General features: G+C 29.5%; 3 protein-coding genes across 3 annotated transcripts; 2 read left to right on the top strand and 1 right to left on the bottom strand.

The window, feature by feature from the left end:
* Positions 1 to 608: 608 nt before the first annotated feature.
* LOC127061433 (retinol dehydrogenase 14) lies at positions 609 to 4311 on the top strand. The gene is made up of 4 exons (XM_050988284.1): positions 609 to 1172; positions 1739 to 1978; positions 2884 to 3266; positions 4053 to 4311. The coding sequence occupies exons 1-4, from the start codon at positions 911 to 913 to the stop codon at positions 4155 to 4157; spliced, it is 990 nt and encodes a 329-aa protein (XP_050844241.1). The 5' UTR covers positions 609 to 910; the 3' UTR covers positions 4158 to 4311.
* Positions 4312 to 4801: 490 nt separating this feature from the next.
* LOC127061988 (uncharacterized) lies at positions 4802 to 6310 on the top strand. The gene is made up of 5 exons (XM_050989526.1): positions 4802 to 5074; positions 5196 to 5477; positions 5544 to 5753; positions 5849 to 6181; positions 6297 to 6310. The coding sequence occupies exons 1-5, from the start codon at positions 4927 to 4929 to the stop codon at positions 6308 to 6310; spliced, it is 987 nt and encodes a 328-aa protein (XP_050845483.1). The 5' UTR covers positions 4802 to 4926.
* Positions 6311 to 6984: 674 nt separating this feature from the next.
* Positions 6985 to 15569, bottom strand: LOC127061987 (uncharacterized). Its single transcript, XM_050989525.1, has 16 exons — positions 15233 to 15569; positions 14604 to 14729; positions 14307 to 14478; positions 13850 to 14226; positions 13601 to 13772; positions 13080 to 13273; positions 12859 to 13003; positions 12120 to 12457; positions 10058 to 10309; positions 9495 to 9620; positions 9198 to 9369; positions 8741 to 9117; positions 8500 to 8671; positions 8014 to 8207; positions 7784 to 7928; positions 6985 to 7427 (listed from the first exon to the last, which is right to left on the bottom strand). Exons 1-16 carry the CDS (start codon positions 15434 to 15436, stop codon positions 7093 to 7095), a joined length of 3501 nt encoding a protein of 1166 aa, XP_050845482.1. The 5' UTR covers positions 15437 to 15569; the 3' UTR covers positions 6985 to 7092.
* Positions 15570 to 16611: the final 1042 nt, after the last annotated feature.

Here is a 16611-nt window from a genome sequence, read left to right as displayed (position 1 = left end):
CAAAGCATATCAGACAGACAAAAACGTATCGCGTCAGATTTGTATTGAAACGAAGTAAGAATTACGCGAGAAGCATAATCTAATATGTATTTAGAATCATGAAATCTCTCATTTGGAATACAACAAAGTTATAAGATTTACATATATTTGACGTTATATGTAATTTAAAATGCCGTGAAAATGATTGATGTCGGTATATCTTGATTCTTAGATCATAGGAAATATGAAAATATTTTTTGATTTTTCATATATATACATTGTGTATATTTACATAATATATCTATATACGTTCTCGTCTTTCAATGCCGTCACTGCTGTCGTAAAGAGCAAACAATTAGAGCGACCTCTGTTTTCACATAGTCATTGTGTTGCTCTCCAACGTGGCGACATCTAACGGAAGATCATTACATCTTTTTCTATAGATACGATTGACATTTGACGGTGAAGCTCCGATACGAGTAGCATCTAACGGCAGACTCCAAAATTTTGTCCCGATGATAGTATTTAACGATTGAATCTTCCATCCCCCCCCCCCCCTCACTAATGAATCCCATATCACCATCGTATACTCTTAACATATTATTATATAATAAAGTATTATTTGTTATCTCCAACACTTAGTACGCTGACTCTTACTACTATCATACATTTACGTCTATCTCCTAGCATTCCTCTTAAAACCTATTCATGACCCTATTCCACGTCATTAATTATTCGTGTTACGTTTATCCCTTTCCACACCCCTCTTTCCTTTCACCCCTCCCCTCTCTTTCTCACACGCTATACTTTATTCAAATGTATTTTTCTTCTCTTCACAGACGTCAGTAAAAAGTAGAAGTTACTTCAATAATTCGCGAGAATCGCATCATATTAGAAAGATTTAACATCAATTTATTTTGTCTCCTAGATCATGTTCTCAAATATTATAGATGGTCTCTCGGTTTCTTATTTAGTAGTTTTCAGTGTTATAAGTTTACATTTAATAATATATTGGAATTATTTTTATCGCACTATTAACTTTTGCGAAAATAATACGAGGATGGTTGGTAAAACTGTGTTAATTACTGGCTGCACATCTGGCATTGGCAAGGAAACAGCTAAGGATCTAGCTAAGAGAGGCGCCAAAGTGATCATGGCATGTAGAAACATCGATTTAGCCAACAAAATTAAAGGTTTCCTTCTGATTTTATTACTTTTATTATTTCATTAATTAGCTAAGGTATTCGATAAATTTGTTGAATAGTTTCTCGATAATTTTTCATCAATATTCGCATATTGTGTAATAAGTTTAACAGTCGAAAGTAGTCGATACACTTGTTGTTTTCTTTCTCCTTGATTTCTTTTTACAATTCTATAAATAACTACTAATCTACACTCGTGTTGAGGAAACATTGAATTTGTGACATGTTAGTGAATTAATTGCATCGATTATCACTAATCTTTCGAATTTTTTCGTTCTAGATAATATTCCGATCAGATATGATATTATCAAAAAATAAAAAAATATAAATATAAAGTTATTTAACTTTGAATATCGAAATTCTATAGTTTATTTATGTAATATTTATTACGTGCATTTTTATATAATATTACATTGTATAATATTTACTGTAATTATAATTATATATTAATTTTAATGTAATTATATTTATTATTATTATATACATGTTTATTTGTTCAAAGTATATAATTATATATATATTTATTTATTTATTATTGACTCTTCTATCAATTACAGAGGACATAATAAAAGAGACAGATAATTGTAATATCAATGTACGCGAGTTGGACCTTTGTTCTTTCCAATCTATAAGAAATTTCGCTCGGCAGATAAACGAAGAAGAAAGTAAATTAGATGTTCTCATACACAACGCTGGTATAGCTCAATTTTTTCGAAATAAAGTCAGTGAGGATAATTTGGAAATAACCATGCAAACCAATCATTATGGACCTTTTCTCTTGACTCATCTCTTAATAGGTAATTAATATATATATATTCATTTGCAGGTATAAACATTAAGAATATAAGAAAAATGTGTTATAGATTTCATGTATTATCATGTATGTTTTAATTTCATAACGAAACTGATATCATGCAAATTATTTGGATCGATATTACATTATATTCGATCAATTTTCATCTCATTTAAAAATATGATAAGCATATTAATTCTATATTATTTTCTGGTATATTTAATTAAAATGAATGTATCAACGATTAACAATATAAGATTTCTTTCTTTTCGTGATTATTATTATATTTTTTTTCTTTTTAATAAGCTATCTTGTAAGTGAATTTATTCGTCAGTTGATTTTAAGCAAATTAAATTCAAGAGTATTTATAAATAATCCTACAATAAAGTCTTATTACAAAAAAGAATTATATTTTTGAAACTGCTCCTGTTAATGTCACTTAAAAAAAAAATAGTAGTCAATCGATTCATGAAGAAAAAAATGAGAGCAGTACTACAAATAAAAGTATTTTTTCGAGGCGATTCGCTTTTTTTTATAATCGATGAAGGGGTACTGTAATGCAATTTCGAATATTTTTACATGATGCCTTGCAACAAAGATGTATAAATATTTTTCATCACGTTTAAGAATGCATCACGTTTTAAACAGCACATCATATAGAATATTTTTTTTATTAGATAGTTTATCCTTGGTGATTAAAAATTCAAGAGTTGTTTATCGGTAAAAGTAATTACTGGTACATTTATTCAAAATCGACCTTTTTTAACAAATATATCATGACATAGATGTTATTAAATAACATTAATACAATCGATACTTATGAAATTATGTTTTTGTAAACACTCTATGTCAACAACGGACGTGATTATTTATTTTCAATGAATTAATTAACATCCATTACTTTTTCAGATTTGTTGAAAAAATCAAAACCGAGTCGGATAATCGTAGTTTCGTCGTTAGGATATAGATTTGCTTCAATAAATTTGAACAATCCTAATCCAACTAATGCGATTTTGCCATGTTATCTCTATCTTGTCTCCAAACGTGCAAACGTAGTGTTTACATTGGAATTGGCACGTCGTTTGGAGGGTACTGGTATTGTTGTGAATTGTCTTCACCCTGGTGTTATTGAAAGTAATCTTTTTAGAGAGTTTCCACTTAAATTATATTGGCTTTTGAAATTCGTACTGAAACCATTTTTTATAACGGCCGAGGAAGGAGCTCAAACGACTATTTATCTCGCTGTATCCGAAGAGGTCAAAGTATCTGGAAAATATTTTAAAAATTGTGCGGTACGTTACTGTTATTAATTATGTAATTATTAATTAATTAGATTATTTAAAATAATTATGTAGACTTCCGAAGCTTAGATTTCATTCATTTTTAGATTAGAAAAAAAAAGAATATAAATTTGTGATTCATTACGTCTTCAAATCGTGGAATTAATATTTTTGTTTTCGAACAAAAAGATAAAGATGTTTTTTCCTCTCTTTTCAAAACAATTTAATAAATCCAATTATCTATTCTTTTTTATGTATAGATTAATATGCATTAGATGGTTTTAGTATTATTATTATCATTAGATTTCTTCTCTTTTAAGTTCTCGGAAAAAAGGAATAACAAAGGTATTGTTTTCTGGAAATGATCTCATGATTCAATTATATATTATTTCTTTTTATGTACATATATATTAGTTTTAACGTTATTATTAGATATCTTCTCTCCTTTGTATTTTTAAAGCGAATTTTCCTCAGTCGCGTTAGGAGTGGTCTTTCAGGACCGAGATGAAAATAGGAGAAATATAACAATGAAAACGTTAAGAAAAATGTAAGTCTTTGAAAAGGGTATAGAGACAGCATAGTTCATACGATCCAGCATGATTTCATGTTCTAATTTTTTTCTTCTGTTGTAATATACCATCTATTATTCAAATGACATTTTCTAGAAATATTTTATGAAACTTTATGGATTATTTCCGTTTGCGTATAAAATAATAAAGAAAAATAATATCACGCTCTTAAAATTCTACATTTCAATTGACATTAGAGATTCTAATTTATCTTTGTATCTTTTTGTAGGAAGCAAGCTTAACGAAAAAGGTCAAGGACTCTGTATTGGGTGAGAAATTTTGGGAGATCAGTGAAAGAATTGTTAAATTGCAACCAACCGATCCAAAAATATAAGATATAAAATTAAGATACGTAATTCTTAACAGCTAATTAAAAATTTATGGTAACGGTTAATTATGTAATTCTATTATTGTTATATTCGATTAAACAGATTACATAATTACTTTATTGATGTTATAATAAATAATAATAAAATCACAATGTCCAAGTTGAGATATTGTCATTTCACATGATATTTTAATCTTGTAGTAATAATCTTGTAATCAAAATATGTTCAAATATATTTGTATCTTGTAATAATGATCAAAAAATAAACGAAATACACGTTGAATATATATAGAGAAGAAAATTTGTCGATCAAACGTTTATCAATGGATAAATGTGTATTTAACTGAATTTTGTATCTAAAATTTGAATTATTAGTAATTCGCATTTAGACTTTAGCGCGTTATAATAGAAAAACAAAGAATTGATATTAATTAAAATATTAAAATTCTAATTATTATTTCGTTAAATTATGTTTTTATTAAATTCATTTATTCAAATAAAAGAAAGATGCGATATTCGATATATCTAGCAATTAATACAGATTTCACATCGGTCAATGATGTTAATATGCATTGAGACATAAAAATTGTCTGTTGAGATAATTAATTAAGCTTGTCGTTATGATAATGAGACAAAATTTATCGGAAAGATTATAAAAAATACGAAGATGTGTGTTGATTTTGTACGATAAACTTTTAAAAATTAATTACCCAAGATCATACATAGTTAAGTAAACTCCATTATTAGTAAATGGAAGTTATTAAAAAGCATAAGAATGAATGATACAGCAGATCAATGCGAATATAAAAAAGATCAAAGCGATATTTTGAAAGAATTATGTGTCTGGATCGAAAGTATTCCTTTTTCAAAACCTAAGAAGAATATATCTCCTCTGTCGCTATATAGAGATTTTTCAGATGGTGGTATGAAAATTTAAATATATTAAATATATGAATGTGTCATTTAATATATACATTTTATATATATATATATTATTTATAATATCATCGTCATTAATACACTGTCTTTATTTTTGCCGATCAGTCTTGTTAGCTGAAATTCTCAAGTATTATTATCCCCGTTACGTTGATCTTCATAATTACATACCGGCAAATAATTTTTTCTTGAAGAAAGACAATTGGAACACATTAAATCGTAAAGTATTAACGAAGATTGACATGAAATTGAGCAAAGATATTATAAGTCTACTCGCTAATTGTCACCAAGGATCAATAGAGAAGCTCCTTTTTGAGATTAAAAATAAAGTCGAAAGAATCAATCATCAGGATGTTTTGTTGTTAAGTGAAATGCGAAATGAAGAGCTAGGTATAAAATATGAACCGACTTATCGTTATTCTTAGCCAAAAATACTGATTAGTCATATTTTAATAGGTAACAATGATAACGTCAAATCATTGGAAAATCTGAATGAAATCATTGAAAATAAGGATTCTATTGAAATATTGGCATCTAAGAATATGAGTATTAAAGAATTTTCTGTTTCTCGTCAGTTAAAGATAAGTTGTATAAAAGGAGCGATAATGTACGCTGCAAAGTGGTTCTTCAGTTGGTTCTGCTTTTGGAATTTCTTCTTAACTTACAGTATCTAATCGCAAATAATAATTAAATAATTTTTTTTCTCTTCTAAATGATATTTTAACGATATTTTGACAATACTATTTTTTTTTTATGTAAAGGACAAAGGAATAATATAATAGAAGAAATAAAAATCGAAGTAGATCAGGAAGATGAAGACGTACCGCATCAAATTTGTATTCAATTGAAGCAAGAATTACGTGAGAAAGATAATCTAATATGCACTTTGAATCATAAGATCGCTTATTTGGAAGGTGCAATGAAGTTGAAAGATTTACGCATATCTGGTTTAACATCGCAAATAGTACAAAATGCTGTGGAAATGGATAACTTTGGTAAATGTCAAGGAAATGAACATCAATCGAAAACACGCGTTCGTTTCTTTTCTAATAATAACAAACGTAATGAAAATGAAATCAATATAATAAATACACTTTGAGAGATATTTTTAATATACGACCTTCTAGAATATAACTCTTTCGATCATTATTTTTCTTAATGTATAGTTAATATATATGTAATATGTATATGTGAAGAATATATTAACAGGTGATTTCACTTAATTTAATTTCATGGGAGAAGGGTATTACGACAAGGAAAAATGCTGTCAAGGTAAGTTTCAAGAGAAACTAATACTTGTAGATTGCAAAATTACGAGTACTTCGACTGTATACTTTTAATGAGTCTTACGTGATCCCACTTTTTCTCTTTTGAAACTAATAGAACGAAAAATATATAACGAATTAGTTTCTTACTAAATAATTCGTTTTTTTCGGACTCGTCTTTTTTTCTGAGTTAATAACGTTGATAAAGTATGATTAGTTGATATTAATCTTTCTTCACGTAGCTGTATTGTAGAAAAGAATTAGATTAAGGAATGTAATTATAATCAAATCGGTTATGCCTAATTGTTGTCTCTGTGTGATATTGTTTTATTTATCAGAAGATATCTAGCTCGCGACGATTGATTTCACGCTTTCTCCTTGAAGACTTTTAAATGTATTCTTAGTTAATTGAGCACAGCGAAATAGAGAGAGAAGATAGATTCTCTCCGATAGTGGGAGAAGAGTATAAATGTGGCGAGAGCAAACGAATGGGGATGAGAAAACTTTGCACTAAGGTCGATGAATATTGTATCAATAATAATGAACAAATATTTTCTGTAACTTATATATCATGTTATACATCATGATGCACATTTAAAGGTAAAAAAAATATTGCTTTCAATGTAGTAGAATTCGTTGTTTAAAACAGTAGAATTTTATTTCTTTCTACTTTATAAAAGATATATATACATATATGAAATACAGTTCGATGTTTGCATTATGGCATCATCGTCAAGATTTTATTGGCTTTTCTGATAATCAATGGAGTGAGGCGATGGTGGTAAAGGGAACACTCGTTCCCATAGAGCCATTCTTTCGGGAAAGATACCTTGCTTCATAGTGGGATGTAAATCGATATTTAAATATTTATCGTTCTCCTTTGTGAATCTCTCCCATTTAACGTTGTTAAACATCTCGTCATTGTTTGGAATGGGTTCACCGGTATGTACGAAATTTGCCCACATTGCAGTGTAACGTTCGACCATTTGAATTTCTGGGTCGGATGAATTGAAGTAAGGGAAAATGGCACTCATATAAAATAGATATTGCAAGTCATCGTGATGTACAGGTGGTCCTAGAAAGGCAATAAAATCCAATAATGTTAGTGATGTGATCAAATTTGATATAGATATATATATATATAGGACTAGGTTTCATAAAGGAAAGTTCCGAACTCAGTAATCTTGACTTTTATAGAATTTTTTCTTAACTATCTATGCTATTACAATTGCAAGTACTTTACTAATATTACTTTTTCCTCTAATCCGATAAATTTTTAAATATATTGTAACTTTTATAGAAAATACTTTTCTTTATCTCTTTTACTAGTCATAAACAACAAAAACAAGAAACAACGCAAAATTTTGAAAATTTTAAAAAGTTAAAGTTTCTGAATTAGGAATGTTTCCGTTTATCAGGAAATGTTTTTACCATATGGAGTGGTATCGTTCCACGTTGCGAAACTGAAATGTCCTTTGTATGCAAATTTGTAGAAATAAACTGGAAGTTTGTTATTATTAGCAATCAGTTGAGCGGCACGATGTACTGGGAATATAATAACGCTATCAGCGTAGATCTGATTAAAAAGAAGTTATGTTAACTCTTAGAAAATTGACATCGTTGGAAGCAAAAAAGAAAATGAATTCTGATAATTCACTCACTTGAGATATTCCATCGTATGATTCTCGACTGATCGGTTGATCTCCAAAATAGAATCGTCGTAATTCTTGACTAATATATTTCGAACGAGGTGTATCTCTTTCGTACATAAAACTCATGGGCGCAATAGTGTTCCATCTTGTATTTAGAGTATCGAATATGGAAGTATTTCCTTCTTTGACTAATCTCTCGATGCCTGAAACAGGCATGATTGAGACAGTTCTAAAATTCGCTTTCCTGAATTTTTTAATTTAAATATTTCGACGCATGATTTATATTTCTTTAAATTTCAAGGAAGAAATTATAGTAAGTAAATATTAAAATGAAAATAATAAAACAAAATTACCTTATCATAATTTCTATTAGGAATTTTAACGAACAAGTAAGTTGTCGTAGATATTTTACATTAAATTACAAATATGTTGTAATTCTGTAATCACATGCTTTTGAGGATTATTTTAAAAATCTAACTTATAGAAGTTACTTACCGGTAACAACTCCACCAAATTCGCCCTCGGTAATACCAATGATGAGAGGAACTTCGTGGATTTTTCCTTCTCTGATCAAATCGATAGGTTGAGCAGTTAAGAATCTTTCAACACCCTGTACTTCTGGTTCCACGACAGCTGACCATATCAAGATTGGATCGCCATACCATTCCTAAACAAATAATTTTCTCTGTAGATTAATTTTTAAATAGGTTACATTTTTAGGATAAATAAGACTCACGAAAAATCGTGACATGGTTTCAGTGAAACTTTCGACTGGTTTCGATTTCAGACAGATCAACATGGATCCTGTTGTGTCTGTTGGACAATCCAACAGTTCTGCTTGTTTTTTGGCTAAGTGTTTCTGCTCTGTTGGTAGTGGTTCTAAAAGTATATGAGAACCACTCATCGCAATTGCTCTGTGGAAGAGACCTTTTGACATTGGCGATAACATGTGTAATAACACGGCGATGCTTCCAACACTGTAACCACCAATAGTAACTGAGTTGGGGTCTCCTCCGAATGCTGCGATGTTTCTCTGAATCCAACGAAGAGCTACGACTTGATCTTTCAAACCTAAATTTCCTGGTGCAAGCGAATCTCCTGTGCTTATGAAACCTAACGGAGAACAGAATGCGTACATTATCATTTATCATATCAACGATCATCTGTTTACTTAGAAATTACAAAATTTCTACCTAAGGTTCCAAGCCGATAGTTCAATGTCACCAAGACGATATCCTTATCCATGATATATTCAGGTCCGAAAAATCGATATTGACCAGAAAAGATGTAGAAGCCACCAGGATGGAGGAAGACCAGAACTGGACGACCTTTGAAATTTCCACCTTTTGCATTTTTCGATGGTAGCTATAAAGAAATGATATTAATATGATTTAAAAAAGATGTATCTAACTATGTATATTTTTAGGTATAAGATTCGTCAAAGAAACTCTCGATCGTAACAAATAAAATTGAATATTTTCTTCAATTACCTTCGTTGTGTAGACATTCAAACGTAAACAATCTTCGGATATAGGTGTTTTACTTAAAGTACTACATGCTGGTCCCTCCTCAGTAGCATCGTAGGTTTCATTCCAATTTTTTGCTGATATGGCAATCTGGGAACAAAACAAGGAAGTAAATCTGTAATAATATTTCAACATTTTTTTTATTTTATTAGCTCTTGTATATGAATGACACAACACGTGCTTATTGCCGTCATTATAATTACGATGCATAAAAAATGAAACTAAACGTTGCAAATAGATGTTATTGACTAATATCAATGCACATGTTATGCAATGATACATAATAAAAATGTAAAAGATAATGAGTCAAACAAAAAAAACTACTTAGATATATTCTTGAATTAAAATGATAATGTTAGTAGTTAAACGACGTTTAATGAATTCATCTCTTCATCATTTGAAATCTATAGAGTTACATATAAAGGAAAAATGATTATTAGAAACCAATTATGGAGCAATTAAATAAACAAAAAAAGTCTTTGATTGCTTATTTTTATCGCGAAAGAAAAAGAAAATATAGTTCTCACCTGAAATCGTTGTTGTCCGACTGGAGGTTCGGCATACCTCACACTTCGAAACGAATAGATTTTTCTGCCCAATCTCGATGTTAAGATCGATCCACGAATCTTTCCAACAGGTGCTTCTACTATCGGATTTTCTGACGTCGAATCATCTGCTATTGTAAAAACGAAAAACGCGCTCAAAGCGATGAGTCCGACCGTTCTCAACATTTTTGTTGGAGAACTCTTTTCAATCTTTTTTGTTTTTAAATAACAGTACTAGTCGTTTTTTTGAGACGTTGTATCTGGATATTGAAATAACTTCATTGCACACGTCAAATGCGCTCGAGGAAATATTGAGAAACTCAAGGATTATGTAAAGCCATATATACTCTTCATCCAAGAGAAAAAAAGACAGACTGGTGGGGAATAATGATTATGTTACCAAGAATAGTGGTAATATAATGAATTTACTCACGTCTTCGTAAGGTCAATGGTATTTTTGAAAAAGAGAGAACATATTTAAAGAATTCTTTTTGTTTTATTAAATATAATAATAACTTATCTTCTTTCCGATCGTTTACATTTATACATCCTTTAATGCAATGAAAATTTATGGATTTATCAAAGCAGTCCTTCATGATTTTCTAACTAATACTATTACCTTAAAAAGGATACGATGTAGAGATCCTATCATATATCAAAGGTTCAATGGTATTTAATATAAAAGAAAAAACTTATTTTCTGAATATGTACGAAAATAACTTTAGGTTGATTATTATGCGAGAAGAATTTGATAAGATAAAATTTTATTAACGTCATATGTTTAATTTATTTCCAGATGACGTTCAAACAAATTTTATTCTAAAGACATGTGTGAATTTTTCTTTTCTTTCCTCATTCTAAAATGGACAATAGATAATATTTATTTCATCTGTGATATACATCCAATATAGCAATACTTAAGACAGCTAAATTATGGGAATTCCATTACGGGAATTCCATTACGTTCATATTTACGATGAAATTTTGTATATCTTTTTATCTTAAAAATTGACTAGTTTGCAATAAATGAAGATAAATTCATTTAGTTTCCTCATTCTTACGTTTATTCTGTATGACCTTTCTCATCTTGAAAATATTTTGAGTCATAATTAGTATAAAATAAGATCGTTATGATGTTTTTAATGTAATTGTACAAGGTCACATGCTAAGATGATTCATCTATTTGTGGTATAATATATCGATACCATTTTTATCGAATCTTTTTATGACTGTATTAAATATTTCAATAACTCTTTCTTTTTCCTTGTTTATGCATTTCAGTAGATAAAATTAAACCACAACACTTCTAGAGAGATAAGGAAAATAATATAATTTTATAGAGAACTTTTTAATAAACCGCATATGTATTCGCATATTAAGGAAACGTATATTTTATAAAAGTATTCGGTAAATATTACGTAATGTTATTAAGAAATGATAGTTAAAATTATCGAATATTATTAATATATTTGTAAAGTTTATAAGAAAGTAATATGATCTTATTACATAATGTGAGAATATAGATCATTAGAATGATTTATAGAATAGATATATTGAATTATTAAATAAAATTTTCTAATTCTATAATCTATGCGACTCGATAAAATCTTATTAGATGATAATTACTTGCTCGCGATGTTTGTATGAAGTTAGTTAAAAAAGGAGATTAGAATTCTGCTTTGAGCAAGAAATTATAAAAGATCTCAGAAAAAATTATTAGATTGCAATCAACTAATACTAAAATATAAACAAATTCTTATCCATATATTATTAATAAGGCAAAATAAGCTTTCTTCATATAATTGTGTTAATGTTCTTTATTTAGCTTTTTTATCTTTATTATTCTTTTATACATATATCGTTTTTATATAATATGATGCGTTTATATAATATGACGTTTAAAGATGAAATATATATTGCTTCTTAATATGTGTAGCATCTTAATATATGTATATTTTATTTCTCTCTACTTCATAAAAATATATATATATATATATACATATGTGAAATGCAATTCGTTATTTGCATTATGGCATTATTATCAAGATTTTATACTTTTTTGATAATCAGTGGAATGAGACGGTGGTGGTAAAGGGAACAGTCGTTCCCATAGTGCCATTCTTTCGGGAAAGATACCCTGCTTCATAGTAGGATGTAAATCGATGTTTAAATATTTATCGTTTTCCTTTGTGAATCTCTCCCACTTAATGTTGCTAAACATCTCGTCATTGTTTGGAATGGGTTCACCTGTTTGTACGAAATTTGCCCACATTGCAGTGTAACGTTCGACCATTTGAATTTCCGGGTCGGATGCGTTGAAATAAGGAAAAGCGGCACTCATATAAAATAAATATTGCAGATCATCGTGGTGTACAGGTGTTCCTAAAAGAGCAATAATATTAATGATATAATTAAATTAGGTGTAAGTATATATAGGAGTAGGTTTATCATAAGGAACAATTTCGAGCTTAGAAATTTTGATTTCTATACAATATTTTCTCTGAGTTGTTATCTATGTTATTACAATTACAAATACTTTACTAATATTTCTTTTTTTCTATAATCTGATAAAATTTCAAATATAATGTAACTTTTCTCTATCTTTTTTATTAGTTATGTCGAAAGAATGAAAACTTCGGAAAATTTAAAAAGATGATTTCATACCATTTAAAGTAAATTTTTGCGGAAAAAAATTGTTCCTTATATGTTTTCTATATATTTATGAAGTTTTATAAAAATCAAGATTTTTGGTTTAGAAATATTTAATTAGGAAAATTTTTTACCGTATGGAGTAGTTTCGTTCCATACAGAGAAACTGAAACGTCCGTCATATGAAAATCTGTAGAAATAGACTGGAAGTTTACTATTATCAGCAATCAGCTGAGCGGCACGACGTACTGGGAATACGATAATGCTATCGCTATAAATCTGAATAAAAAACAGTTTTGATAATTCTGAGCAAATTGAAAACGAACGAGGAAAAGAATTTTTATGATTTACTCACTTGACCTATTCCATCGTATGATTCTCGACTGATCGGTTGATTTCCGAAATAGAATTGATGCAATTCTTGACTGATATGTTTCGAACGAGGTGTATCTCTTTCGTACATAAAACTGATGGGCGCAAAAGTATCCCATTTTGTATTTAGATCATCGAATATCGAAGTATTTCCTGCTTTGACTAATTTTTCGATAGCTAAAACAAACGATGACGATTGCCTCAGTTCCAAAATTTATTTTTCTGTATCCTTTAATTTGTATAATTCAACGCATGATTTATCTTTTTTTTAATTTCAATGCAAAAATTATAGCAGATATTAAGTAAGTATTAAAGCGAAAAAAATAAACAATATATTATTATATATTAGCATAATTTCATTGTTTTGCGAATTTTAACGAAAAACTGTATTGCTTCATAATTAATATTAAATTATTAATATCATTAATTATAATTAAATTATAATTTTGCGATCATATGTATTTGAGAATTATTCTAAAAATCTAACATATAGAAGTTACTTACCGGTGACCAGTCCACCAAATTCGTCTTTGGTAGTACCAATAATGAGAGGAACTTCGTGGATCTTGCCTTCTCTAATCAAATCGATAGGTTGAGCAGTTAAAAATCTTTCTACTCCCTGTATTTCTGGCTCCACGACTACTGACCATATCGACATCGGATTCCAATACCATTCCTAAACAAATAATTTAATTAATTGGTTTAATTTTTAATAATAATTTTAATAAATTTTTAATAATAAGTAAGACTCACGAAAAATTGTGGCATAGTTTCAGTAAATTGTTCGATGGGTTTCGATTTCAGACAAATCAACATGGATCCTGTTGTGTCTGTTGGACAACCCAACAGTTCTGCCTGTTTTTTGGCTAAGTGTTTCTGCTCTGTTGGTAGTGGTTCTAACGATATATGAGAACCACTCATTGCGATTCCTCTATGGAAGAGACCTTTTGACATTGGCGATAACATGTGTAATAACACGGCGATGCTTCCAACACTGTAACCACCAATAGTAACTGAGTTGGGGTCTCCTCCGAATGCTGCGATGTTTCTCTGAATCCAACGAAGAGCTACGACTTGATCTTTCAAACCTAAATTTCCTGGTGCAAGCGAATCTCCTGTGCTTATGAAACCTAACGGAGAACAGAATGCGTACATTATCATTTATCATATCAACGATCATCTGTTTACTTAGAAATTACAAAATTTCTACCTAAGGTTCCAAGCCGATAGTTCAATGTCACCAAGACGATATCCTTATCCATGATATATTCAGGTCCGAAAAATCGATATTGACCAGAAAAGATGTAGAAGCCACCAGGATGGAGGAAGACCAGAACTGGACGACCTTTGAAATTTCCACCTTTTGCATTTTTCGATGGTAGCTATAAAGAAATGATATTAATATGGTTTAAAGAAGATGTATCTAACTATGTATATTTTTAGGTATAAAATTCGTCAAAGAAACTCTGGATCGTAACAAACGAAATTGAATATTTTCTTCAATTACCTTCGTTGTGTAGACATTCAAACGTAAACAATCTTCGGATATAGGTGTCTCACTTAAAGTACTACATGCTGGACCCTCCTCAGTAGCATCGTAGGTTTCATTCCAATCTTTTGCTGGTACGGCAACCTGGGAACAAAACAAGGAAGCGAATCTGTATTAATAATTCAAGATTTTTTTTAGTTTTATCAGATGTTACATATAATAGATACGGGGCATATTTATTGTTGTCATGTAATCACGACGCATAATGAATTTCATTAAACGATGCAGATGGTGTACACATGTTATTGACTTTATCTGATGATTCACTGTAGACTTGAATGTAATAAGCGATGAGTCAAACTGTTTCTCACTTAGAATAAACGTTCCAGTTTGCTTAAGCGGAAGAAGTCGTTAAATATGTTCTTGAAGTATAATGATAACTCTCGGGATTAAATAATGTTTAATGAGTTATAGTTTGAAACATATACGTTCAATTGACTATTAAAAATATAATCATTAGAAAATAGAGATTAGTATACAGAGATTAGTAAATTAATGCTTACGAAGCAATTAAATGGATGAAGAAAATCTGTGATAAAATCAATGATTATTTTCATTGCGAAAGAAAAAGACAATATAGTTCTCACCTGAAATCGTTGTTGTCCGACTGGAGGTTCGGCATATCTCACACTTCGAAACGAATAGATTTTCCTGCCCAATCTCGATGTTAAGATCGATCCACGAATCTTTCCAACGGGTGCTTCTACTATCGGATTTTCTTGCGTCGAATCATCCGCTATTGTAAAAACGAAAAACGCGCTCAAAGCGATGAGTCCGATCGTTCTCAACATTTTTGTTGAAGAACTCTTTTTAATCTTTTTTGTTTTTAAATAACAGTACTAGTCGTTTTTTTGAGACGTTGTATCTGGATATTGAAATAACTTCGTTGCACACGTCAAATGCGCTCAAGGAAATATTGAGACGCTCAAGGGCAGTGTAAAGCAATTTATACTCTTCATCCAGGAGGAAAAAGACAGACTGGTGGGGAATAATGATTATGTTACCAAGAATAATGGTAATATAGTGAATTCACTCACGCTTTTGTACGATCACCGGTACTTCTGAAGTAACAGTGCATATTTGAAGAATTTTTGTTATCTTATTAAATATAATAATAACAATTCATTGTCTTTTCAATACGTGTTATCCTTTGGTACGATGAAGAATTATGCGTCTCCTGAGGAAATCTTCATGAATTTACGATAAATAACTTTACCTTCAAAGGGATGCGATCCTGCCGTGCTGCAAATTCAATGGTATTGTAAAAAAAATTTTATTTCACGCATACGGTACATGTCTTTTGAAAATTGCATTAGCTTGATTGTTACGTGAGAAGAATTTGTTGAGATATAATTTTAATGACATCACGTGTTCAATTTATTTCAACGTGACGCTCAAACATATTCTCTCGGAAAGTGGTATTAGAACTTCTCTCTCTCTCTTTTTTTCCCTCACTTTAAAATAGATAATAGATAATATCTATTTTATCTGTGGTATATATTCCCTATGTAGCAATACTTAAGACGGATAAAAATGGGAATTTTGTTACGAATTTTTACTTCTGTCTACGATTAAATTTTTTTTGTCTCGACCATTTGTAATAACGATGATAAAATCGTCTATTATTTTTTATATCATTATATTTATCGATAGACATTTATTTTTTTTATTGCATAATAGAAGAGACTAGTAAATTAGTAAATGTTCATATAGCATATTTTAACTGATAAAAAGTAAGATAATAAAGTTTACTCAATGACATTATTAAATTTTTTGTTATTGTTCCTTTAATATCTAATATTTTTTAATCTTTTTTAATATTTGATAGTTGCGTAAGGTCACATGCTAAGATGATTTATCCATTTATCATGATGGAACTATATAGGTCATTTTTATCGAACCTTTTTTATGACTGTATTGAATATTTCAATATCTCTTTTTTTTTCTTTGTTTATGTATTCTAGTA

This window comes from Vespula vulgaris, chromosome 2 (genome assembly GCF_905475345.1).
Source record: "Vespula vulgaris chromosome 2, iyVesVulg1.1, whole genome shotgun sequence".
Taxonomy (NCBI): domain Eukaryota; kingdom Metazoa; phylum Arthropoda; class Insecta; order Hymenoptera; family Vespidae; genus Vespula; species Vespula vulgaris.
The sequence above is the reverse complement of the archived record's forward strand: the minus strand, read 5'-3'. Positions and strand labels throughout refer to the sequence as shown.